The sequence below is a fragment of the Lynx rufus genome, unplaced genomic scaffold (genome assembly GCF_022079265.1).
Source record: "Lynx rufus isolate CCGP_SWC_20201006 ecotype Redwood Valley unplaced genomic scaffold, mLynRuf1.p SCAF_2, whole genome shotgun sequence".
Taxonomy (NCBI): domain Eukaryota; kingdom Metazoa; phylum Chordata; class Mammalia; order Carnivora; family Felidae; genus Lynx; species Lynx rufus.
In genome coordinates, this window is record NW_025814834.1 from 116978791 (window position 1) to 117003549 (window position 24759).

The following is a 24759-nucleotide window of genomic DNA, read 5'->3' on the forward strand; positions in this document are numbered from 1 at the left end:
GGGATCTCAGCTCCCTTTCCTCTCTTCTACCAAGGTTACTTCATTGGATTGACCAGCTGTCAGGTTGACCCAAACCTGCCTCCTTTTGGTGGTGTTTGTCGGGATCGCAACACAATAGCCCGAAGAGAGCCTCCCCTCGTAAGCTCCGATTGGCTGGGCTCAACCTTGGCGGTTTCTGATTGGTCCAATGAAGAAACACCAAGGTAGGTTGCCTAGCGATCCTGAGGAAGCTGATGTGTTATTCCTTCTCTGCATCGAAGGATCAGGAAGTTTGTGCTCTCTGCGTGGCTGAGAAGTTTTTCTACCTACTAGGACGGGGGGGAAGAGGGGGAACAGGTGTCCCCCTAAAACAGAGCGCAAGCTGCAGCCTGCGTCGGGCCGTAACCCAGGAGTAACGTCAGGTAAGCAACGGAGGATATACATTTCCTAACGTCCAAAAACAGCCTCCAGATTTTTTATTTTCTGGGGAGAGGGAGGTTCTTATTTAGTTAGTTTTTGGCCATTTTTTTTTTCAAATAGTGTTTTTAACTTGTAAATGTCGAGGGGGTGTTAGTTCCTCAAAATTCCCCTTAATTTTTTTTTTTTTTCTCTGAAGACCTAAAGTTTTTTGGGTTGGGTTAGGAAATAAACCCTATTCACAGTACCAAATAAGGCTAATGCCTGTAAGCATTTATTTTATGTTTTATTTTTTCCTCCTCCACTCTTCTTCCCGCCTCCCACCAAGAATTATATTTGAAATATAGCCTTGTATAAACAGTCTCTTGTAAGTCACTTCACTTGTATTTCTCTTAAAAATGTTCACATGCATTTCTGAGTATTCATTTTAATCAGTATATATTTATTGAGCAGTTACAACGTTAAAGACATTGTGCTAGTTGCTATGGAGACTATAAAAACCCAAGAAGACAATATCCCTGCCCTCAAGAAGTTTACAGTTGAGAGACAGCCATACCAAAAGAAAGACTATAATAAATACTTTAAAGGATGTAAGTATAAATAAAGTTCTGTGAAAGTACAGCTGAGAGAGAGACCAATTCTGGCCATGGGACATATATGGGTAATGGAGAAGGAGATTCACTTAAGGCTTTACCTGGGTCCTCAATAGACCTTTGAAGAATGGGTAGGTAATAGAGAGGAAGGGAAAAAGGAGAGAACACCAACATGTACAAAGGAGGAGAAGTAGCAGCATGGGACGTTTGAGAAATGGTTTGTTAACAGTACATAATTGAGAGTAATGTAATGGGAAATATTGCTAGAAGGTAGGATGGGATCCAGTCACAGAGGCTCTTGAATGCATTCTTTTTGTCTTAAAAAAGATATTCTTTTAAATGATTGCTGATGAGGGGCGCCTGGGTGGCTCGTCGGTTAAGCTCCGACTTCGGCTCAGGTCATGATCTCACGGTCTGTGAGTTCGAGCCCCTTGTTGGGCTCTGTGCTGACAGCTCAGAGCCTGGAGCCTGTTTCAGATTCTGTGTCTGCCCCTCCCCTGTTCACGCTCTGTCTCTCTCTGTCTCAAAAATAAATAAACGTTAAAAAAAATTTAAAAAAATAAATAAAAATAAATGATTTCTGATGAAAAATATTTATTGTATATCATCTTAAAAATGGATGTTTAGATTTATTTAAAATAAAGTACGCTAATTTTAAACTTTACCACAGATGATTTATTGCACTTTCTCTTGAACGTAGATTTTTAAAACATCTGTGGTATATGGTATAAAAGGGCACGTGCTTTGTTTTTTTGTTTGTTTGGTTTTTTTTTTTTTTTTGTAATTGACAAAGAATTTGTTAATCTTTTAATATTCTCTTGCTGGTACTTTTTGTTGGCAGCTGTTTGTGTATTTGCAAGATGGCTAGCTAGGGGTAGAGATGAAAGTTTTCTGGCTATATAGAATTACTACACGTGATCTTCTAAGTATTATTCTGTAGCAGTGATTTCCAAAGGGAGTGCATGAAGTGAGTTATTAAGTTATGGGAAGAAAATATGAGAATATATGTTTATATTTAGTTTTTCTTATTTTTTAATTTTTCTCTTTCGTGTATTATAATGTGCCATTGAATGCTTATACAAATTACATATAAATTATTATATGCCTTTTGGACCTGGATGCTCCACAATGTTTATGCTGTCCCATAATATTTAACTTGGGGAGGATCCATTTTGTGAAAGGAATTACCATGATGGATATATACTCCTGGGTTATAGACTATGCACGTAAAATTGGCAGACTTAAAAGATAATCATTTCTACCAGTCTTTAAAATCACTGATTTTATTTTTCTGTCAGTGCCTTCTATGTACTTTGGGAAAGATATGTTAACCTAGTTTTTCTGGTCATTATTCCTTTATTTAAGTTTGTATATATTTCATATTTCTATACATTTGTAGTATGTTAATATGTATGTTTTTGTTTACATAAGCACACATACAGATATTTTTTTGTCACTGCCCCCCCCCCCCCCCAGAAACAGGTGAGAATGACCACTTTAACTCACCGGGCCCGTCGCACTGAAGTAAGCAAGAACTCTGAAAAGAAGGTGGAAAGTGAGGAAGACACTAATCAAGACAAGAGTCCAGACAATGAGGACTCTGGTGACTCTAAGGATATTCGCCTCACCCTTATGGAAGAAGTATTGCTCCTGGGACTAAAAGATAAAGAGGTAATGCAGTTGGGTTTGGTAGCCCGTCTCAAAGACTCCTGAATGTCAGAATGTTTTTAGGAAGTAACCTGACAGAATATTTTCATGAATGCTCAGTTGGCCTTGGAATTGTGCTCTAGCCATCTGAGGGAGGGGGGAGTTTGGGGAGGATGAAATCCAGAAGTATAATTACTTGAAATGTAATTTAATTACAAAATTACTCCAAAATTCTGGAAGAGACAAGAGAGAATATAACACAGTGTAAAATTTTGGTACTTGTAGTTCCCCAGCGAGATTGAAGGTGAAATAACTTCCTATTAAACTAAGCAGGCCCACACAATGAAGTTGTCTTGAGCTGTGGAGAGGAAAATCTTTTAAACAACAAGGAACATGTATGATTAGCTGTTTTACAAAAATAAACAGTGGGTAGGTTTCTTACAATACAGTAGAAATAATTTTTTAATTCTATTTTCTGGATCTTTAGAAGTTAAATATCAATAACTGATAAGGAATATTTTAATTTAGAAAATGTTTTTAAATTAATTGCAGTTTTCCCTTATTAATAGAACATTTTATAATAGAATTAGTCTTGAGATAACAAGTCTTGTGGTACATATTTGTGGTATATATGTGTTGGCTTTCCTACTAGTACTATACATCATCTTTCATTTATAATTTAACTTTTTTTTTTAATGTTTATTTTTGAGAGAAAGAAAGAGAGCATGTGAGCGAGGAAAGGGCAGAGGGAGAGGGAGACACAGAATCTGAAGGAGGCTCCAGGCTTTGGAGCCCAGTGCAGGGCTTGAACTCGTGAACTGTGAGATCATGACCTGAGCTGAAGTCGGGTGCTTAACCGACTGAGCCACCCACGTGCCTCTGTAATTTAACTTTTTATTGTGTTTCACTTTCTTCTTTAATGAAGAGGTTATGAAGAAATATAAATGTAATATTTTAAACAGTCTACTTCCTTTCCAAGAAAGTCTTTAGTAAATACAATAATAATAAAGGCACATTTGTTATTGGCCTCTGTTTGGAAACTTAGCAAGTTAAAGTGTTACTTTACATTACAAAATACTAAAGTTGGGGGCGCCTGGGTGGCTCAGTCGGTTAAGCATCTGACTTCGGCTCAGGTCATGATCTCACAGTCCATGAGTTCGAGCCCCACATCGGGCTCCGTGCTGACAGCTCAGAGCCTGGAGCCTGCTTCGGATTCTGTGTCTCCCTCTCTCTCTGCCCTCCCCAGCTCATGTTCTGTCTCTCTCTGTCTCAAAAATAAATAAAAACATTAAAAAAAAATTTTTTTTTTTAAATACTAAAGTTGGGCGTGCCTGAGTGGCTCAGTTGGTTAAGGATCTGCCTTTGGCTCAGGTTATGATCTCACGGTTCATGAGTTCAAGCCCCACATCAGGTTCTCTATTGTCAGCGCAGAGCCTGCTTCAGATCCTCTGTCTTCCTCTCTCTCTGCCCCTGCCCCACTCACTCTCTCTCTCTCTCTCTCTCTCTCTCAAAAATAAATAAGCTTAAAAAAATACGAAATTTTGCTCTGATAATTGTCCTTAGCTAGTAATGAATTGGCTACATACATCTAATAACACGTGTTCTTTTCTGCACCGATTCCTCAAATTTAGGATTACCTTTGTTTCTTTTTTCTTTTTTTTTAAAGTTTTTATTTATTTTGAGAGAAAGTGTGTGAGTGGGGGAGGAAAAGAGAGAGGAAGAGAGAGAGAATACCAAGCAGGCTGTGCACTGTGGGGCTCAAATCCACAAACCATAAGATCATGACATGAGCCAAAGTCAGACCCTTAACTATCCGAGCCACCCAGTTGCCCCCATTTTATTTTCTTTACCACTTTTCCTTTCACTATTTTTTGTCATGTCAGATTACCAACTTGAACAAAATTTATAAGACTTGTTATAGCTTGTGTATTGGTAAAACTAATATTAAAGACATCATATATGTACTTGACCAAGACATGGAAAAATCAGAAAATCTTGCCCACAAGTATATTTTCCTGTTTGCTGAGAAAGTTGATGAAGCTCTAGTTTTATAAAAATCAAACAAATGAGGGGCGCCTGGGTGGCTCAGTCTGTTGAGGTCTGACTTCAGCTCAGGTCACAATCTCGCGGTGCATGAGTTCGAGCCCTGCGTCGGGCTCTGGGCTGATGGCTCAGAGCCTGGAGCCTGCTTTCCATTCTGTGTCTCCCTCTCTCTCTGCCCCTCCCCCATTCATGCTCTGTCTGTCTCTGTCTCAAAAATAAATAAATGTTAAAAAAATTTAAAAAAAAAGAAAAAAAAATCAAACAAATGAAAACACAAAATTGACTCTCCAAGAGAACATGAGAGTAGGTCTGAAGATTAGGTGGTATAAATACTGTTTTGAGATGTTTACACAGTGGCTAGGAAACCTTCACTGACTGTAGAAGAGCATTTTAGAACTAAACATCTATTTGGTTATTTTACTTTTGAATAGGAATGATTAATTTCCTGCTGACCTTAGATACTAGAATTTTTGTTTCTGTTTTGTAGAGAATCTAACTTTGGACTTCTCTTTGTGTGTTTTTAAATGTATAATAGTTAATATAAATTTAAGGAAATAGAGTAAAAAATAAAGGAACTCTGGCAAGATACCATTCAAAGATGAGCATGTAACAATTAACCTTTTGAATTGTTCTCATTTTATTTTGAAAATAGTTGACAAATTATGTTTTTACCTTTCAGTTGGCTTAGGAAGAACAAGAAATGACAAATCCTTAGGTGTAAATAAATAGGAGAGGTCAAACCTTCTGATTTATTAAAGTAGTAGTGTTGTTCCAAAATGCCAGTTATATAACTATCTCTAAAATTATTAGTTGATTTCCAGCACTAATTATTTTCTTCTCAACTCCTAAACTACTCATAGATTTATTTAATCATTATTTAGCATGATCAGGGGTACCCATTATGTGCTTAGCATTGTACAAATACTAAGGTAAATATAAAATAGTATAATATATGGTCCCTGGCTTCAAGAAACTTGAATTCCAGCAGGGGAGACAAGACATCGATACCTTGTAAAACTAAAGTAACACAAAGGCACCTGGGTGGCACAGTCAGTAGAGCATAGGATTCTGGAGCTTGGGGTTGTGAGTTCAAGCCCCACATTGGGTGTGGAGATTACTAAAAAATAAAAATAAAATAAAAGCTAAGTAACCCAAAGGTCCATCCACTGCAGAATAGATAAAAATGAATTGTCCATTTATTTAAATGAACATAAATATCTTTTCTATACAGAATTAAAATGAACATTGTTATAAAACATGTATGATTCTCATGTAATGTTCAGTACTGGAAGCCAGACACAAAAGACATACTGTGTGATTTCATGTATATAAAATTTTTAAAAAACTGAACTATAGTGTTTGGGTTTGTGTATTTAGGTGATTAAAACTATAAAGAAAAGCACAAAAGGGATTACCATAGTTGTGAGCATAGTGCCTACCTTTCTTTAGGAAGTGTGGGAAGTGGGGGGGTAGGTATTAGTGGTTAGAAAAGAACACGAGCTTTCTGGGTACTAACATAGTTTCCTGTTTCTGTACTTGCGGAAAGTTTCATGGATTTTTCACTTAGAGATAAGTCATTGAGCTTTTTTCACTTTTGTTTCATGCACTCTTCTGTGTGTGTCTTATATTTCACAATTCAAAAGATTTTTAGAGAAGTAAACAACAGTAAAAATCCCAAGTTTTCCATGTTAGAATGGTAAAAAAGCCAAGAGAGTTGGAAGGAAGAGAGATCATCATGGGGGAAGAATAGGAGGTAGTAAAACAAGCTGGACCTTTAAGAAAGGTAGGGCTAATGTAACTGGAGTGAAGGAAACATATTCTGGATGAGGGAACCTGCAAGTATGAGCTTGATAAGTTTGGGAGATAAGTAACCACTATGACTGAAGTAGGTGGCATTCTTGGAGAACAAGTAGAGTCAAAATTGGCAAATTAGATTCACACTATAGAGTGTGGCAGATTTTTGAATGCTAGGTAGAGACTTTTAGACTCTTTATTTATTTATTTTTATTTTAATTCCAGTGTCGTTACGTACAGTTTTATATTTAGGAGTATAACATAGTGACTCAACAATTCTGTGCATTACTCAGTGCTCATCACGATAAATGTACTGTTTATCCCTTTGACCTAATTTCACCCATCTTCCCAGCAACCTTGCCTCTGGTAACCATCAGTTCGTTCTCTATAGTTATAGATTCTTTCCTTTAAGTAATGCGATCAGCCGAATGAAAAGAGCAAAGCCCATTTCATTTTTGTGTACAAATTAATGACTTAGTGATATTTTTACTCTATGTTCTTTGTGAGTATATGTTTTGATATGTATATAATTTCTTGTTTTTGCATGGCTTTAGGTTTGTGGCACGTAAAAAAACAAAACAAAACAAAACAAAACCACCTTCTAAGTGTTAAACTTTGTATTCCAAAGTCCCAAAATTAAATTTTGCTGAAGATTTCCATAGGATTCTTTGTTTATAACCCAATACTATGCAGGGACAATAGTCCCTACTTTTGAGATCATTTATAGTCTAGTGGGATGAGAGTGGCTGGAGAGGCTGGAAGGGGGATAGGGAAAGTCAGCAGACCATTGCAGTGCATGTGATATATGTGTGACTGTGTTGTGGGGACTGAGGGAACAAAGAGGAAAGAAACCCAACCCAAGTGGGTGGTAGAGAGTGCTAGTGGGATAGGGGAGGAAAGAGATACTGGGAAAGACTTCTGGGAGGTGATAACTCTTAACCTGAATTCTGAAGATGAGCAAGAGTTAGTTTGTGAGGAGAAACAAGTTCTAGGGGGAAAAAAATCAGCTGAATGCTTGTGATAGTTTCAGTGATTTGCAACTGGAATCACAACAGATATTTAAAAACATCTCATCTCCTTTAAATGAACTCAGTTGTTTTGAAACTCAACTACCAAAACTTAGCTGGGCATTCAGTTCTGTATTTTATTGTTTAACCTTTCTAAAATTGTGAAATACAGCGTATCTAGAAAAATATATAAAACACATATCGTGGGGTCATCCTCTTGTACCCTTCCCTGATCACATGCTACTGCACTTCCTGCTACTCTGAACATGTATATATATCCTTAAACAATGTATTTTAGTTTTGCATGTTTTTAAACTGTATGTTATTCGATTATGCTGTTACGTATCTATCGATTATACTGTTACGTATTCTTTTGCTCAATATTATGTTTGAGATTCAGCCCATGTTGTTGCATATCATTTAATTTAATTCAGTTCGTTGGAATATAGTATTTCAGTTATATCAGTATACCACTATTCATTCATTCTCATGGTTAACAGACATTCAGGAGTTCATTATAGACAGTGCTGATAAGAATATTCTTGTATTTATCAGTTATGTTCTTTCAAACAATGCCACTATTCATATATATAGAAAAATGATAAATCAGGGGTATCTGGGTGGCTCAGTCAGTTAAGCGTATGACTCTTGATTTTGGCTCAAGTCATGACCTCACTCACGGTTTGTGAAATCAAGCCCAGTGTGAGGCTCTGCGCTGACAGATTTTTAAATTTAAAAAAAAAAAAAAAAGATTCTCTCTTTTCCTCTGCTCCCTCCCCCACTCTCACTCTTTTTCTCTCTCTAAAGAAAAAAAAGGAAAGGAAAAGTTGCTGGGTCCTAAAATATTTTATTAAAATCAAAAGTTTTAAAAGTCTCATTTAGGTCACTGCCTGGTCTTTTAGTTTCCTGATTGCACAAAATGAACAATAAATCCCTTGTCAGTAGTTTTTGCCATTGTAAATAGAGCAAGTGTATCAGAAAGACTTGTTTGTCAGGTTTTGTGGTTTTTTATAAACATAGGCTGTTAAAAAAAAAAACAGAACCGTTTTGTTTTTTTTATTATATCCATTCATATAACCCCCCAAATTTACTATTGGTACAAAAAGAAGAAAAATGGAAGACCAAAGTCCTATTTTAACAGTAGGAAATATAGTTTAAGCTATTTAATTGAGAGGCCTGCCTCTCCGTATACCTCCAACCCCTAACTGCACACTGTTCTCTTTCAAAATATCTGGCATGGATATTAAGATAAAAACCACCTACTTATATTTGGACCTTTGGCTGTAGTCACTGAACCTATACATTTGATGTGAGCCAGTCCATGTCTTTGTGTCCTTTTTTTGTGTGTTTATCCAACTTAAGAGTCTTCAAAACAATTTGCACTTTCTCATGCTTGATCCTGCAAGGCAAACATCATCTTCTCTTTATGAAAGCAAAATCAGATGGTTAATTGGCCAAGAAGTGATGGAATTTATGTTCAAACTGACTCCAAATACAGTTTAAGAAGGGGCATGCTTGCAAAACACGTATCACATATTTTTCTGTATTTCTTGCCGAACAAAGAAAATTGTTCAGGATTGTTAATGCTTAGTGGAAAACCAAATATTTCATCTCCTAAAATAGTTTTATATGGAGTTTATACCTCCTATAGAGATAAAAGATTATTATGTCCTGCAGTAATTTTTGGCACAAGTTATTTTTCTCAAGCTTTATCCGTGGTTTTCTTATTCCAATATGTAATACCCTAGCAAAGCCCACTGTGTTTTGTTTTGTTTTGTTTTGTTTTAGCAAAGCGCACTCTTAAAGACTTTGGGATCCCATAAAAATATTAAGTTGACATCAATAATGGCAGAATAAGAGAAAGTACCATTTAGCAATTCTCAATGATACAATTTTATCTTAGTTTCATCCTACTACCTCACATTTTAAGGAGGAAATATGAAAGTCCTACACATTTTTTCTATTTTCTTTCTTCTGTCAAACAAGATACCCTGGTCATAAGAAACAATAAGTCCAGGGGTGTCTGGGTGACTCAGTCGGGTAAGCATCTGACTCTTGATTTCCGCTTGGGTCATGATCTCACGGTTAGTGGGTTCGAGTCCCGCATCGGGCTATGTGCTGAGAGCCGGAGCGTACTCCGGATTCTCTCTCCCTCTCTCTCTGCCCCTCCCCTGCTCATGCTCTCTCTCGCTCCCCAAATAAGTAAACTTTAAAAAAAAAAAAAAGTAAACATATAAGAAACAATAAGTCCAATAAGAAGTTTCAATAATCCAATTTACAAAATGAAAAGTGTTTAGAGGCAGTAAATGAGGGGTGCCTGAGTGGCTCAGTTAAGCATCTGACTCTTGATTTCGGCTCAGGTCATGATCTTAGAGTTCATGAATTCGAGCCCCACATCAGGGATTCTTGGGATTCTCTCTCCCTCTCTGACCTTCCACTCCTCACGCACTTTCTCACTCTCAAAATAAATAAATAAGCTTTAAAAGAGGCAATAAATGGTATTTATTATAACCATATCTTCAGAAAGTCTAGTGTGTAAATAAATAGGCATTATATTTTTCTTCTCAGTTCACAATGACAGCCATAGATTAGATCCCATGTCATACATTTTTCTTATGGAAGGAAGAGGAGACTATTATACTAAAAAGATACAAATGAGTAGGTAGAGTTCTTTTCCTTTAATTTTATTTTTTTAGGTTTATTTCTTTTTGAGAGCGCGCGCGCGCGCGCGTGCACGAGCAGGGGAGGAGCAAAGAGAGAAGAGAAAGAGGATCCCCAAGCAAGCTCCACGCTATCAGTGTGGAGCCCGACTTGGGGCTTGGACTCCCGAACAGTGAGATCATGATCTGAGTTGAAATCAAGAGTCAGGACACTTGTGGGGGGTGGGGGGAGAAGAAAGAAAAAAAAAAGAGGACATCTTAACTAACTGTGCCGGCCAGGCACCCCTTTCTTTAACTTTAAAGCTAAGACCAAATGAATACACAAGCTTCTTTTAGATTTTTGTGCAGGAGTATGTTGTATTAAGTTTGCTAGGGCTGCCATAACAAAATACCACAGACTGGGTGGCTTAAACAACAGAATTTTTTCCCCCATAGTTCTGGATGCTTGAAGTCCAAGATTTCGTTTCTCCTGAGGCCTCTTTACTTGGCTTACAGATGGCCATCTTCTCACTATGTCCTTATATGGTTGTTCTTCTGTACATGCATCCCCAGTGTCTCTGTGTCCAAATTTCTTCTTCTTATAAAGACCAGTCAGATTGGAGTAGGGCCTCCTTAAAAGCTTTATTTACTTAATCACCTCTTTCAAGGCACTATCTCCAAATACAGTCACATTCTGAGGTACTGGGGATTAGGGTTTCAACATATGGATTCTGGGGAGACACAGTTAACCCCATAACAATGATTTAGAAGAGTTGAGAGGAAGTGGGAAGGTTTTAGAGATAATTTTGTAATATTTACTTATATCCACCTGGAGTGCAGTTCAACCTCAGGAAGTGTCATTAAAACTGTATAATGAGGGGCGACTGGGTGGCGCAGTCGGTTAAGCGTCCGACTTCAGCCAGGTCACGATCTCGCACTCCGTGAGTTCGAGCCCCGCGTCAGGCTCTGGGCTGATGGCTCAGAGCCTGGAGCCTGTTTCTGATTCTGTGTCTCCCTCTCTCTCTGCCCCTCCCCCGTTCATGCTCTGTCTCTCTCTGTCCCAAAAATAAATAAACGTTGAAAAAAAAATTTTTTTTAAAAACTGTATAATGATGTGATGTTTCCTTTAGTTCAAGTCAGGCACCATTTATTGAGCACCTGCTCTGTCCAAGCTACTGAATAAAGTAAGGAAACAGAAATAATTAAGATGTGTTTATCTTTCATCAAGAAGCATTTGAATCTGAAATGGGAGAAAAGATATGTATACAATAACCGTACTACTAGATACAGTATGTAAGTGCTGTAAGCAAGGTACAAAAAGTGCTATAAGAACATGGAAGAGAAAGACAAAAATCATGGAAGAGGAGGAAATTCCTTGGAGGTTACTCATTACTTTCTGTGTTTGCTCTCTCCTATTCACAGTTGTCCAGAAGGTTTAAGGTGGGAATGGCAAATAGAAAAAACTACTGAGGCCTGGGTGGCTCAGTCAGTAGAGCTTCCGACTCTTGATCCCAGAGTTGTGAGTTCAAGCCTCACATTGGGAATGGAGCGTACTTAATAGAGAGAGAGAGACTGAATAAAGTGTCTTCAGGTTTTCATGTGTTCATTGGTGGATTGTGCTCACCCTTCTTTATGGTATTATTGACTTCTTTTAAAAATCGGTCTAAGAGGGGGCGCCTGGGGGCTCAGTCAGTTGAGCGTCCGACTTCAGACTTCAGCTGGGGTCATGATCTCACCATTTGTGGGTTCGAGCCCCGCGTCGGACTCTGTGCTGACAGCTCCGAGACTGGAGCCTGCTTCAGATTGTGTCTCCCTCTCTCTCTGCCTCCGCCACCCCACCCCGCTCACATTCTGTCTGCCTGTCTCTCAAAAAGAAATAAAACATTAAAAGAATTTTTTTTAATTTAAATAAATAAATGTCGGTCTAAGATTTAAAAAAAATATTTATTATTTTTAAAGTAAAATATGGGGGCGCCTGGGTGGCGCAGTCGGTTAAGCGTCCGACTTCAGCCAGGTCACGATCTCGCGGTCCGTGAGTTTGAGCCCCGAGTCAGGCTCTGGGCTGATGGCTCAGAGCCTGGAGCCTGTTTCCGATTCTGTGTCTCCCTCTCTCTCTGCCCCTCCCCCGTTCATGCTCTGTCTCTCTCTGTCCCAAAAATAAATAAACGTTGAAAAAAAAAATTAAAAAAAAAATGTGTTTATACTAAGAAATTGAGATAAAAGTCTACATGAGAGAACTTAGTGATAGGGCTGTGAAATATGGGGATATATGCATTTGTCAAAACAAACTGAACATCTGTGCATCTCATTCTATATAAATTATACCTCAATTTTTTATAAAAACTTAAAAAAAATTTTTTTTAACATTCATCTATTTTTGAGAGACAGAACGTGAGTGGGGGAGGGGCAGAGAGAGAGGGAGACACAGAATCAGAAGAAGGCTCCAGGCTCTGAGCTGTCAGCATGGAGCCTGACGCGGGACTCGAATTCACCAACGGTGAGATCATGACCTGAGCTGAAGTTGGATGCTTAACCGACTGAGCCACCCAGGTGCCCCTATAAAAAGTTTAAAGAAGAGAATAAAATTCACCCATAATCTCACCCCTGAAAAGTAATTGCTATTAAAATATTTATAGAAAAATCCTTATAGACTTTTCTATATACCTCTTAATAATCTTTCTTAGCAGTCTTGTAGGAGATACCTCTTATAATAAAGAAATATTTGAAGTTCAATAATTCCTTCAGTTTCACTTCATTTTCTCTTTCTTATGTTAAATTTAAGTAAAATTATATTTATTACATTTTACTTTTAAAATAGCACAAATAGAATGATTTATTCCATTTTTTAAAAAAGTGATAAGTGTGATGTTACTTGAATTTTACATAAAAGGGAAATTAAAGTTAAACTGAATCTTGCTTTTGTTCATCACAAAATACTATTTACTAAAAGGCCCACTAAAGATAAAAAAAAAAAAAGATCTTATGAAAAACATAAAGCTATGTATGTGTGGACCTTGTTTGGCTGTTGATTGAAACAAACCAGCTATATAAAAATATGTATTGGGGCGCCTGGGTGGCTCAGTTGGTTTAGCGCCTGACTTCAGCTCAGGTCATGACCTCGCAGTCTGTGAGTTCAAGCCCCGCATCGGGCTCTGTGCTGACAGTTCAGGGCCTGGAGCCTCCTTCAGATGCTGTGTCTCCCTCTCTCTCTGCCCCCACCCCTACACACACACACACACACACACACACACACTCATTCTCTCTCTCTCTCTCTCTCTCTCTCTCAAAAATAAATAAACATTAAAAAAAATGTATTAAACAATTGATGGAATTTGAAGGCTAACTGAATATTTGATAAAATTAAGGAATTCTTGTTAATTTTTAGGTATGATATTAGTATTACAGTTTTTTTAAAAACCTGCATGTCTTGGGGAGAGTATGGTGATTTTTATAGATGATATGTTACAATGACTGGGATTTGTACTGAAATAATCTGGGGAGCAGGGACATGTATAGATGAGAGATGTGTATATATTGATAGCTGTTGAAGCTAGGTCATGGGTACATAGAGGTTCATAATCTCTCTCTTTGGTGTGTGTTTGAGAATGTTAAGCCAAAGATGTTAAAAAGAAAAAAACAAGACATTTTCTTAACCACATGATTCCATTTTACATCATATCCTATTGACTCCCTGTTATGAAAGGTGATGAGATTACAAACTGTGTGCTCACAGTTTGTTCTACCTCTATTCCCCAGTATTTTGTGACAATTTATAATATATACATTCTGTCATTTCATAATTCATACAAAGCTGTTCTGTGAAGGATAGCCCCAAAATTGAAGTTGGGGAAGAAGCATATGGGGAAATTAGTGGTTAGGAGAGAAGAAATGTGTATTGTGTGTTTAAAGAAAAATCTGGTTTTACATAAGCCCAAGAGATAATAGGATGATGAAATTTATGCATCATATTAATTTTTTAAGATTTTTTTTTCTTTCCAATTTTTCTGAAATATATATACACTGCTTTTTAATCAGGGAGAAAAAGCTGTTTGAAAATACAAGGTGTATCTACATTTACCTAGTTTTGTTCTTCTGAGGTTTGAACATACTATACTTACCTTTAAGTGTTTTTAAATCTATTTTAAATTATTTGAGAGTTGTGTGTGGGGCACCTGGGTGGCTCAGTTGGTTAAGCATCTGACTTCGGCTCAGGTCATGATCTCACAGTTTGTGGGTTCCAGCCCCACATCCGGCTCTGTGCTATCAGCTTAGAGCCTGGAGCCTACTTCAGATTTTGTCTCTCTCTCTCTCTCTCTCTCTCTCTCTCTCTCTGCCCCTCGCCCGCTCATGCTCTGTCTCTCTCTGTCTCAAAAATAAATAAAACATTAAAAAAAATTTTTTTACTTTTTTTTTTCAATATATGAAATTTATTGTCAAATTGGTTTCCATACAACACCCAGTGCTCATCCCAAAAGGTGCCCTCCTCAATACCCATCACCCACCCTCCCCTCCCTCCCACCCCCCATCAACCCTCAGTTTGTTCTCAGTAAAAAAAATTTTTTCAATTAAAAAAAAAAAGAGTTGTGGGGGAATAGATTTAGGGCCACATACATGTTTTCAGATTTTTCCTCCCCTTAACTATCTGTTTTCTTCTTTTCTCTTTGGATACTGTGTAGCAGTGAAAATTCCTTTTTCTCATAAATAACAGATTGTGGGAAAAGAAAATCATAGAGATTTCTGCTTTTGGTGCTACAATCACTTTTAAGTTTTTTAGAGTAAGAAATTAAGGATATTCGGGGCGCCTGGGTGGCTCAGTCGGTTGAGCGTCCGACTTCGGCTCAGATCATGATCTCACGGTTTGTGAGTTCGAGCCTCACGTCAGGCTCTGTGCTAACAGCTCAGAGCCTGGAGCCTGCTTCGGATTCTGTCTCATTCTCTCTCTGCCCCTCCCCTGCTTGTGCTCTGTCTCTCAAAAATAAATAAATGTTAAAAAAAAAATTAAACAAAAAAAGAAATGAAGGATATTTTTCTTGGCCAGAATGTGATTTAAACCTTATGAAGGAATATTCAAAGATGACCAGTTGCTTTCCTTTATTTTGAATTTCTCTTTCACTGACAAGGCATTATCATGTTTCCTTTTTAATTTTCTGAACTTTTGACGATGGTTTTATTTTAAGGAAAAAAAAACTTCAACTGAAGTTGAGAAAATTTATAACCTGATCATTATGACTAGCTTTGCATCTTTCACCCAACTTCCTTTTTTTTTTAATATGAAATTTATTGTCAAATTGGTTTCCATACAACACCCAGTGCTCATCCCAACAGGTGCCCTCCTCAATGCCCATCACCTACTTTCCCCTCCCTCCCACCCTCCTCACCCAACTCCCTGAATAAGCCTGAAAGGACATCATCTTCATGAAGCTGATTGAGAAATTTTGTTCATTTGTCTGGGTTAATAGTCCAGCCTCTCAGTAATGCTGAAGTCATGTGTTAAACCAGAATAACATCCAGGTCACAGTTCCTCATTCCCCCTTATGATTAAGCAGAGTTAGGTTTTAATGCTTAATCTCTTTTATGAAATATTTCTATTGGCAGGGGCTCCTGGGGGTTCAGTTGGTTAAGCGTTCCATTCTTGATTTTGGCTAAGGTCCATGATTTCAGGGTTGTGGAATCGAGCCCCTACATTGGGCCTCCTTGCTGACAGCTTGGGGCCTGCTTTGGATTCTCTCTCTCCCTCTGTCTCTCTGTGCCTCTCTCCCATGATGTGAGTTCTCTCTCTCAAAATAAATATTTAAAAAAAAAAAAAGGGAAGAAAGAAAAACAGCACATTAACTCTTTTTAAGGTAATTTTTTAAAGGAAAAAAACTAGTTTTGCTTGTATAATTTTCATTTTTGATAATTCTTTTTTTTTTCTGGTAATTCTTGACATCCCCCAGAGGTTATTATACAGACACTGAGCATATAGAAAAAGATTTCAAGAAAACATAGTAAGATTCCTTCTCTTATGGAAGGTTGAAGCAGTTTTAATGTTGAATCTTCAGATTTGGTGGAAAGGAAGATTTTTTTCTGATATTTTTCCTAACAAACATATTTGCTCAGTGTAGGTAACTTGGAAAAATTACAAAACCATTTTTTAATGTTTATTGATTTATTTTTGAGAGAGATGGAGAGCGTAAGCAGGGGAGGGGCAGAGGCAGAGAGAATCTGAATCAGGCTCCAGGCTCCGAGCTGTCAGTGCAGAGCTGGATATGGGGCTTGAACTTACAAACCGTAAGATCATGACCTGAGCCAAAGTTACATGCTCAACTGACTGAGCCACCCAGACGCCCCACAAAACCATTTTTTAAAGCAGGCTCATTCTTTTAAAGTAAGATATTTTGTGTAATTGTGATAATTTTGAATACACAATTATGTATTTGGCTGTTTTTGATTAAACTTTATCATAGGAATTTTCTAACATTTTTAAAAACTCCTTGTAAGCATAGTTTTTAATGATGCTTTAAGTTTCTTTGTTTTCTGTCCTCTTTTTACCCCAAGCAGGCAACTTTAAAATCTTTAACCTTTGAGTTGTTTTAAGGTGTGTCTTTAAGGAAGTTTGGATAAAAAATACTGGACCAGGTGGAAAAGCATAAAATGTTGACTGTCTGAATTTATGGAAGTCTCAATGCCCTACCTTTTATAAGAATAAAGTAACATTATCAAAAATGTAAATATGTACAATCTTTGACCCCAAAATTTCCTGTAGGCATTTATTCAACAGAAACACCAACAATGAATATTTCTTTATAGCATTTTTGTGTGTGTCTGTGATGACAAAAAACTGTAAGCAAATGTACACCAGTAAGGGCTTGGATAGATAAATTATAGTACATCTAAAGTGCACTGCTAGGTAGCCATTACAGTGAATGAGGTAAATCTATATTAATTCATGTGAGAAGATAGCCAAAATAATGGGTGAGTGAAAAAGTTGCCACTCAGTGTGATCTCATTTCTGTAAATAATACTGAGATAGAATAGGCATATAAAATCTAGAAAATATGCACTAGACTATTAACCCCTCCAGATAAACTTCCATGTTGTAAATTACACGTTTCTTTTTTGTTGTTGTTGTTGTTGTTGTTTATTTATTTTTGAGACAGAGACAGAGCATGAACAGGGAAGGGGCAGAGAGGGAGACACAGAATCTGAAGCAGGCTCCAGGCTCTGAGCTGTCAGCACAGAGCCTAATGTGTGATCTACGAACTGTAAGATCATGACCCAAGCGAAGTCAGATGCTTAACTGACTGAGCCACCCAGGCACCCCTGTAAATTACACATTTCTATAATGTGATCTCTTTTTCCTGTCTTTTCTTTTCTTTTCTCTTATACGATCATTTATTATGTTTATAGATGTTATTATAGATGGTTTGAGAATTCACCAGTTCAGCTAGATAGATTTATTTGGGGGAATATGGACCTTAGAATTATAATTATTTTTTAAAACTCTGCATATTTTAAAGCTTTTTTCTATTATATATGACTCGATAAAAAGAAAGTTTAAAAAAACTCATTTGAGGAGTTTTACATTAGATCCTTGGATGGGAATGATATTCAGAAACATAGTGTCTACATCCTGCTGTTCATTGTTTCTTTATTTACAGTTCTCACTTACAGTTCTGATGACAATCTGACATCACTGTTCCTGAAACAGAAGTTATATGGTCAGGAAGAAATGAGAAAACAAACAAATTAGTTTCCTCTAATTGCTTTAATACTGGCTGATGTGTTTGCACACCTGTTGAGATTTATAAAATCACCAAGATTATATAAAAGTTATGCTTAAGTAAATTATGTGTTCTAAAGCAAGTTGCAGTTTAACCTTAAATCCTTAAAAAAGCCTACTCCCTCCTTAAAGAGGAGTTATAAATTATGACTCTTTTGGAGTAGCCAGATGCAGGTAATGGATGGAACTAACCCCAGCTTTGAATCTAAGATCAGGCCCTCAGGAAATGCGAGTCCGTCTAAGGGTGTTTATGGTTCAAACTGAGCTTTTGCCAGGTTAACATATTTACTTTCTTTTTTGTCTTGTTTTTTGTGTTCTGTTTTGTTTTGGGTTTTTTTTTGTTTTTGTTTTTGTTTAAGGTTAACATATTTACTTTCAATCCTAAATTTACGCTGTCAAGAAACATTTGAGAAATACTGTGTATCAGTCAGATACTCTCTCCTTAAGGAATTTATAGTCTACCGTGGACAATTGATTACAATGTGATAAAACAAATGATAAGGGAGAAGTATATATAGGCACACCCAGGCGGGGAACCTAACCTAGAGGGTGGAGTTGAAGGAAAGACATGGTTAGAGAAGGTACATGGAAGATGTGATTCCTGGAAGCCATCCTTAAGAACAAGGGGAGTTGGGGGAAGAAGGATATTGGTTCTTCTGGACAGAGAGAACAATGTGTACAAAGGCCAGTAGGCAAAAATGATACATTAAGCGTACTTGAGATAGCTCTGGGGGCTCAGATAGTTCTGGGGGGGGAGCTCAGATAGTTCTAGAGGGGGGCTCAGATAGCTCTGGGGGGCTCAGATAGTTCTGGCGGCTCAGATAGTTCTGGCTCTTTTGGAGGAGCATCCAACTCAGTCTCACAGTTGTGAGTTTGAGCCCCGTGTTGGGTGCAGAGATTACTAAAAAAGATAAACCAACTTAAAATAGTTCTGGAAAGTTAAGCCCTAGTGTTCAAGGAGAAGGGGTCAGAGAGAGACCAGTGAGCATTTTCTTAGCTTGAGTGCTATCCTAAGGAATTTGGACTGGAGGAGCATTTGAAATATTTTTAATCAAACTTAAAATCCCAGAGGTGATCAATAAACAGATGAGAAAACCAGATTGCCCTAGGACAAATTACCAAATCAGTCCTGACATCCAGGAATTGGGTAGTCAGGAATAAACTGCAGTGTTGAAATAAAACGGGGAAGCTAGGTCTAAATATGATCCCAGTTGGGGGCACCTAGCTGGCTCAGTCAGTGAAGCAAGTGACTTTTGATCTCAGGGTTGTGAGTTTGAACCCCACATTGGGTATAAAGATTACTTAAAAATAAGATCTTTTGGGGTGCCTGGGTGGCTCAGCATCTGAGGCGTCCTATTCTTGGTTTTGGCTCAGGTCATAATCTTACCATTTGTGAGTTTGAGCCCTGCACAATGTGTATCCTGCTTGGGATTCTCTCTCTCTCTGCCCCTCCTCTGCATGTGCTCTCTCTCAAAATAAATAAATAAACTTTAAAAACATATATACAATAAAATCTTTTTTAAAAAATAAATGTGGTCCCAGTTGTGTGGCAGTCCTCCAATCCCCCCCTCCCTATGCCTGATTCTCAGCAAAAGCAAATATAGCTCTTCCTCTCTGAAAGAAGACATCTTTAATTTAGGCCTCCAGGATCTCATAGATTCAAACCAAAAAAAATTGAAAATGAGCCACTTCTTAATCAAATGCCAAATGTACAAAGAAGCAAATACCCACAAGAAAGAAACAGCAGAAATAGCAAATAATAGGTCATTCGTGGACCTCAGATATTAAAATGACCAGACAATATAAAATATCTATGACATTTTTAAAGAAATAAAAGAATCACAAAATGAATAACAAAAAGAACTGATCACAAGTGAGCAAGCAAATGTGAAAAATAACTACATAGAACTTTTAGAAATCAAAGTTGAAATCAAAATCTCATGGTTACACATTAGATATAGATGGGGAGAGAAAATTGGAAGCCAGATATAAAATAACTCTTCAGAAAGCAATTTAGAGACAAAGGAAATGGAAAATATGAAAGAGAGTTAAAGATATGGGGGTTAGAATAAGAAAGATTGATGTCCCACAAGGAAAAAATAAAACGGAGGAGAGTCAAATTTCTTAGAGATAAAAAGTGAGAAATTTTGAAAACTAAGAAATGGACCTATAGAAACAGGAAGCATATGCCAAACAGGATAAGGAAATTCACATGAAGTCATGTCATAGTCGAACTGCAAAACACCAAGGGAGAAGATCTTAAAGAACCTGAGAAAAAAAGACAAGTCAATCACACCTACAAGAAACCACAATCAATGAGAATGATACATTTCTCACTGCAACAATGGAAGCTAGAAGAGGAGGACTTCATATGGTCAGTGTGATAAAACTATCAACCTAGAATTTTATGTCCGGAGAAACTATCTTTAAAAAAACAGTGGTGAAATAAAGACGTTTCAGATAAAATAGAGTTTGCCTCCAACAGATTTTCACTTAAGGAAATTCTACTTTAGGAAGAAGGAAAATGGTACCAGAAAGGAGGTCTGAGATGCAAGAAGGAATGGTGAGCAAAGACATTGGTAAGCATCTGAGTAAATCAGACCTGTATAAAATAATGATAATGCCAATAATGATGTCTAACGTGAGGTGGTTAAAAAAAAAGAAAGAAAGAAAAAGAAAAGAAAATATTGGTCAACTAGAAGAGTGGTTAAATATTGATTTGTTTTAAAAATATGGGGCACCTGGGTGGCTCAGTCAGTTAAGCATCCAACTTCAGCTCAGGTCATGATCTCACGGTTCATGAGTTTAAGCCCTGCATCAGGTTCTGCACTGATAGCACAGAGCCTACTTGGGATTTTGTCTCCCTCTCTCTCTGCTCCCCTCCCCCTCCCCATTTGCTCTCTCTCTCTTTCAAAGTAAAATAAACTTAAAAAAAATACTAAATAAAAATAAGGTGGAGGGTGTGCCTGGGTGGCTGAATCAGTTTTAGCAAACAACTCTTGATTTTGGTTCAGGTCACAATCCCAGGTCATGAGGTCGAGCCCCGTGTTGGGCTCTGTGCTGAGCGTGGAGCCTGTTGGGATCCTCTTTCTCCCTCTCTCTCTCTGCCCCTCTCCCGTGTGCTTGTGTGCTCTCTCGCTCTCTCTCTCTCTCTCTCTCTCTCTCTGTCAAAAATAAACATGCATTTAAAAATAAATAAAATAAAAAATTTTAAATACTGATTTTTTTTTTGAGAGTGTGAGAGAGACAGCATGAGTGGGGGAGGGGCAGAGAGAGAGAGAGAGAGAGAGAGCGAGAGAGGGAGGGAGACGGAGACACAGAATCCGAAGCAGGCTCCAGGCTCTGAGCTTTCAGCACAGAGCCTGATGCGGGGCTCCAACCCATGGACTGCGAGATCATGACCTGAGCCAAAGTCGGACTGAGCCACCCAGGCGTCCCTAAAATACCGATTTATGTAGCGATCCTTAAAGGTGATGCTTTAAAGCCATGCTAGAACCTCCCTGCCAACATCTCACCCAGCTTCTCTCCAAGAGGGAGTGCTACACCAAAAGGTAGAGTGTTAGACGGGTCTGATACTTTTGGTGGGTCTTCTTGTGTTAATCATAACTCCTTGCTTACAATCCTCAGGATTCAATATTACCTTTCAGTAAAAGTTCAGAGCATCAAGACTTCCCACAGCCAACTTGATCTTATGTCCTTGAGTTAGATCTCTAAACATATTTGATGTCTCCTTCCTTTATACTTTTACTTAGAATGCTCTCTTGAAAAATAAGAATTTGAATGATTTATCTTCATCTGGAAAACCCTCCCTCACTGCTAAATTCAACCTATTTTTCAAACCTCAGTTCAAGTCCCATGAAAGTTTCTGACTAGCCCAAAAGTGGTTTATAATTTGAAAAACTATCATCTAAACCAAACATCCAGTAGTCATTTTTGCCTGTCTCCTGCTTTTTCAATTGCGCTTTTATTTAAAATTTATATTATTACAGGGGCACCTGGGTGGCTCAGTCGGTTGAGCTTCCGACTTCAGCTCAGGTCATGATCTCGCAGTCTGTGAGTTCAAGCCCGTGTCGGGCTCTGTGCTGACAGCTCAGAGCCTGGAGCCTGCTTCAGATTCTGTTTTTTCCCTCTCTCTCTGACCCTCTCCCGTTCATGCTCTGTCTCTCTCTGTCTCAAAAATAAACATTAAAAAACACATTTTAAAAATACTTAAATTTATATTATTATAGAACTTTCTTCAAGTTTGCATGGTCTTTCCAGTTAGATTTTTAGTTTCTTAAGACAGTGGGTATTTCTTCTATGTCTTTGTACCCCTCTAGCTCCTAGCTAAAGGAAACCAATATTTAAGTGCCTACTATAAGCCAGGTTCTCTACTAAATGCTTTCTTATACAGGACACCTGATTTATTCCTCACAGCAAACTTATAAAGATAGATATTAGTGTCCACATTTTATAGATGAGGACATTGCACTTGAGAAATAACATACCCAAAGCATTTACGTAGTCAGTGGCAGAGCTGGATTTCTACCACATCATCCATCAAAATGGCTTGCAAATAATCCATGTCTTGGAGGAGTAAAAGGCTCAGATGGTTTATACATTTTTCTGCTAATATTGATACTCTGAAATTTAGAATGTCATGAAAACAGATTTCAAAAAAGCTAAAATTCTTTTCAAAAATTACAAATTGACCTGCCAATTATTAACTAGGAGCTGAACCCTGGGAATTCACAAAGAGCTTGAAGTCAGAAAATCTTATTTCGGGCGTTTAGACGAAGGGAATTAAAGAGAGATTCTGTTACTTTATGCTTTGAGTACACGTAATGTGACATGAAATGAATCACAATGAAATGAACCATCCTTAAGGTGCCTGCTGCTAGCCCATAACCCTTTCAGAACATTCTTTTCTTTTTATTCCCCTTCTCTAGGGTTACACATCTTTCTGGAATGACTGCATATCATCTGGCCTGCGAGGGGGCATCCTGATAGAGCTGGCCATGCGGGGTCGAATCTATCTGGAACCCCCCACCATGCGTAAGAAGCGACTACTGGACAGAAAGGTGCAACAGCCTTGTGAACATTCTCCTGACTTATGAAAGAGCAGATACCAATGGTCCATTTTGGAGAAATGGGAAGATCTGAGTAGTGAGACAAGATAAATATCACTGACTCAGCTGTCCCATTTTCTAACAGGTTTAATTAACCTATAGCAGAGGGAGAAATTCAAGTATCCATTATCTAAAGAGTTACAAGAAGTTTATGGTTTTGTCTTTTTATGCAGAAAAATCACATTTAGGATGCTGTTGATTGTTACTCCTCTGTATCTATATAACATTATGAAATAGAGTGTTATATAGGAGGAGGGCAAACACCTGGGTTGGGTGCAGTCTTTGTTTAATTCTGGTCATGCTCAGATAACATTAGATTTTTCTCCTTCCATTTATAGCAAGTCCTCTCCACCATATGAGCTTGACTCCCATCTCTGTTTTCTTACTACGTATTTTTTCCACTCATAACTTCGTTTTCATACTCTTAACTCTACCAAAACTACATTCTTCAGTGTCACCAGCAGGCTCTATGCCCATCATGGCGCTTGAACTCACAACCCTAAGATCATGAGGCTCTACTGATGGAGCCAGCCAGGCACCCTATCACCAGCTTCTCTTTTGTCTTCAATTTATTTTTCTCTCTTAACCTATACGTGGCATTGACATTTTTTGACCACCTCCCCCTACTTGAAATTTTCTCCATTCTTGGCCTTTGTTATATTACATTTTCTTGCTTCTTGCCTGTACCCTATTTCTTTTTTTTTTTTTTTCTAATGTTTATTTATTTTTGAGAGAGAGAGAGAGTGCAAGCAGAGGAGGAGCAGAGAGGGAGACACAATACAAAGCACACTCCAGGCTCTGAGCTATCGGCACAGAGCCCGACAGGCTCAAACCCACAGACTGCAAGATCATGACCTGAGCTGAAGCTGGACGCTTAACCAACTGAGCCACCCAGGCATCCCGCCTGTACCCTATTTCTTATACTTCTCCATTCCTTAACATCTGAGTCTCAGTTTGCATCCTTTTGCATACCTTTCTTTCCTTTTGGAGATAGATACCATTTATCTTCTAGCTTTATCTATCACTCCATGATATTAACCTATCAAACTCCTAGGAACATATTTAACTCTTGACTAGACATTTCAACTTAGCTATCCCTTATGAGTTAAAACCAAACTTATCCACTTTTGCCCTAAAGTAGCTTCCTCTTCTTTTTTACCTTTATTAATTGTTTCACAGGTTAGTTTTCCAGACCTAAAGAGTTATTATTACATATTTTCTTCCTGATCATTTATATCCAGTTTGTCACTAGGGCCCACTTCAAATGTTATTTCTTTCTCCCCACTATCACTCCATACTAGATATTAAACTTCTTGAGAACAGGGATAGTGTGTTATGTTGTTTTGCATTTCCTACAACATTTGACCCATAATGTATATACAGTATATTGAAAGATTCTAATTTGAATTAAGGGAATGAACCAGGGTCCCTTGTTTCTTCTTTTATTTATTTATTTATTTATTTATTTATTTATTTATTTTTCTGTTTGGAATTCAAATCTTTTTTTTTTCAATATATGAAATTTATTGTCAAATTGGTTTCCATACAACACCCAGTGCTCATCCCAAAACCTTGTTTCTTCTTTTAAAGGTATTGCTAAAGTCAGATAGCCCAACAGGAGATGTTTTACTGGATGAAACTCTCAAACACATCAAAGCAACTGAACCCACAGAAACCGTCCAGACATGGATAGAGCTACTCACAGGTAAGATGGCTAAAAATGGCTAAAAAAATCCCACACTTTATAATCTTTATCCTACTAGTTCAAGC

At 37.7% G+C, this 24759-nt stretch overlaps 1 protein-coding gene across 2 annotated transcripts in view; it reads left to right on the forward strand.

The window, feature by feature from the left end:
* Positions 1-64: 64 nt before the first annotated feature.
* The window catches only part of GOLPH3L (golgi phosphoprotein 3 like), a 38644-nt gene continuing 13949 nt past the window's right edge, over positions 65-24759 (forward strand). Inside the window, exons 1-5 of one of the 2 annotated variants that reach the window (XM_047084864.1) lie at positions 65-401; positions 850-986; positions 2466-2660; positions 22810-22941; positions 24580-24694. In XM_047084864.1, the coding sequence (XP_046940820.1) occupies positions 2478-2660; positions 22810-22941; positions 24580-24694 (430 nt within the window). In that variant the 5' untranslated portion in view covers positions 65-401; positions 850-986; positions 2466-2477. The remainder of the gene's footprint in view (positions 402-849; positions 987-2465; positions 2661-22809; positions 22942-24579; positions 24695-24759) is intronic. The other variant, XM_047084863.1, reaches the window with a different exon arrangement.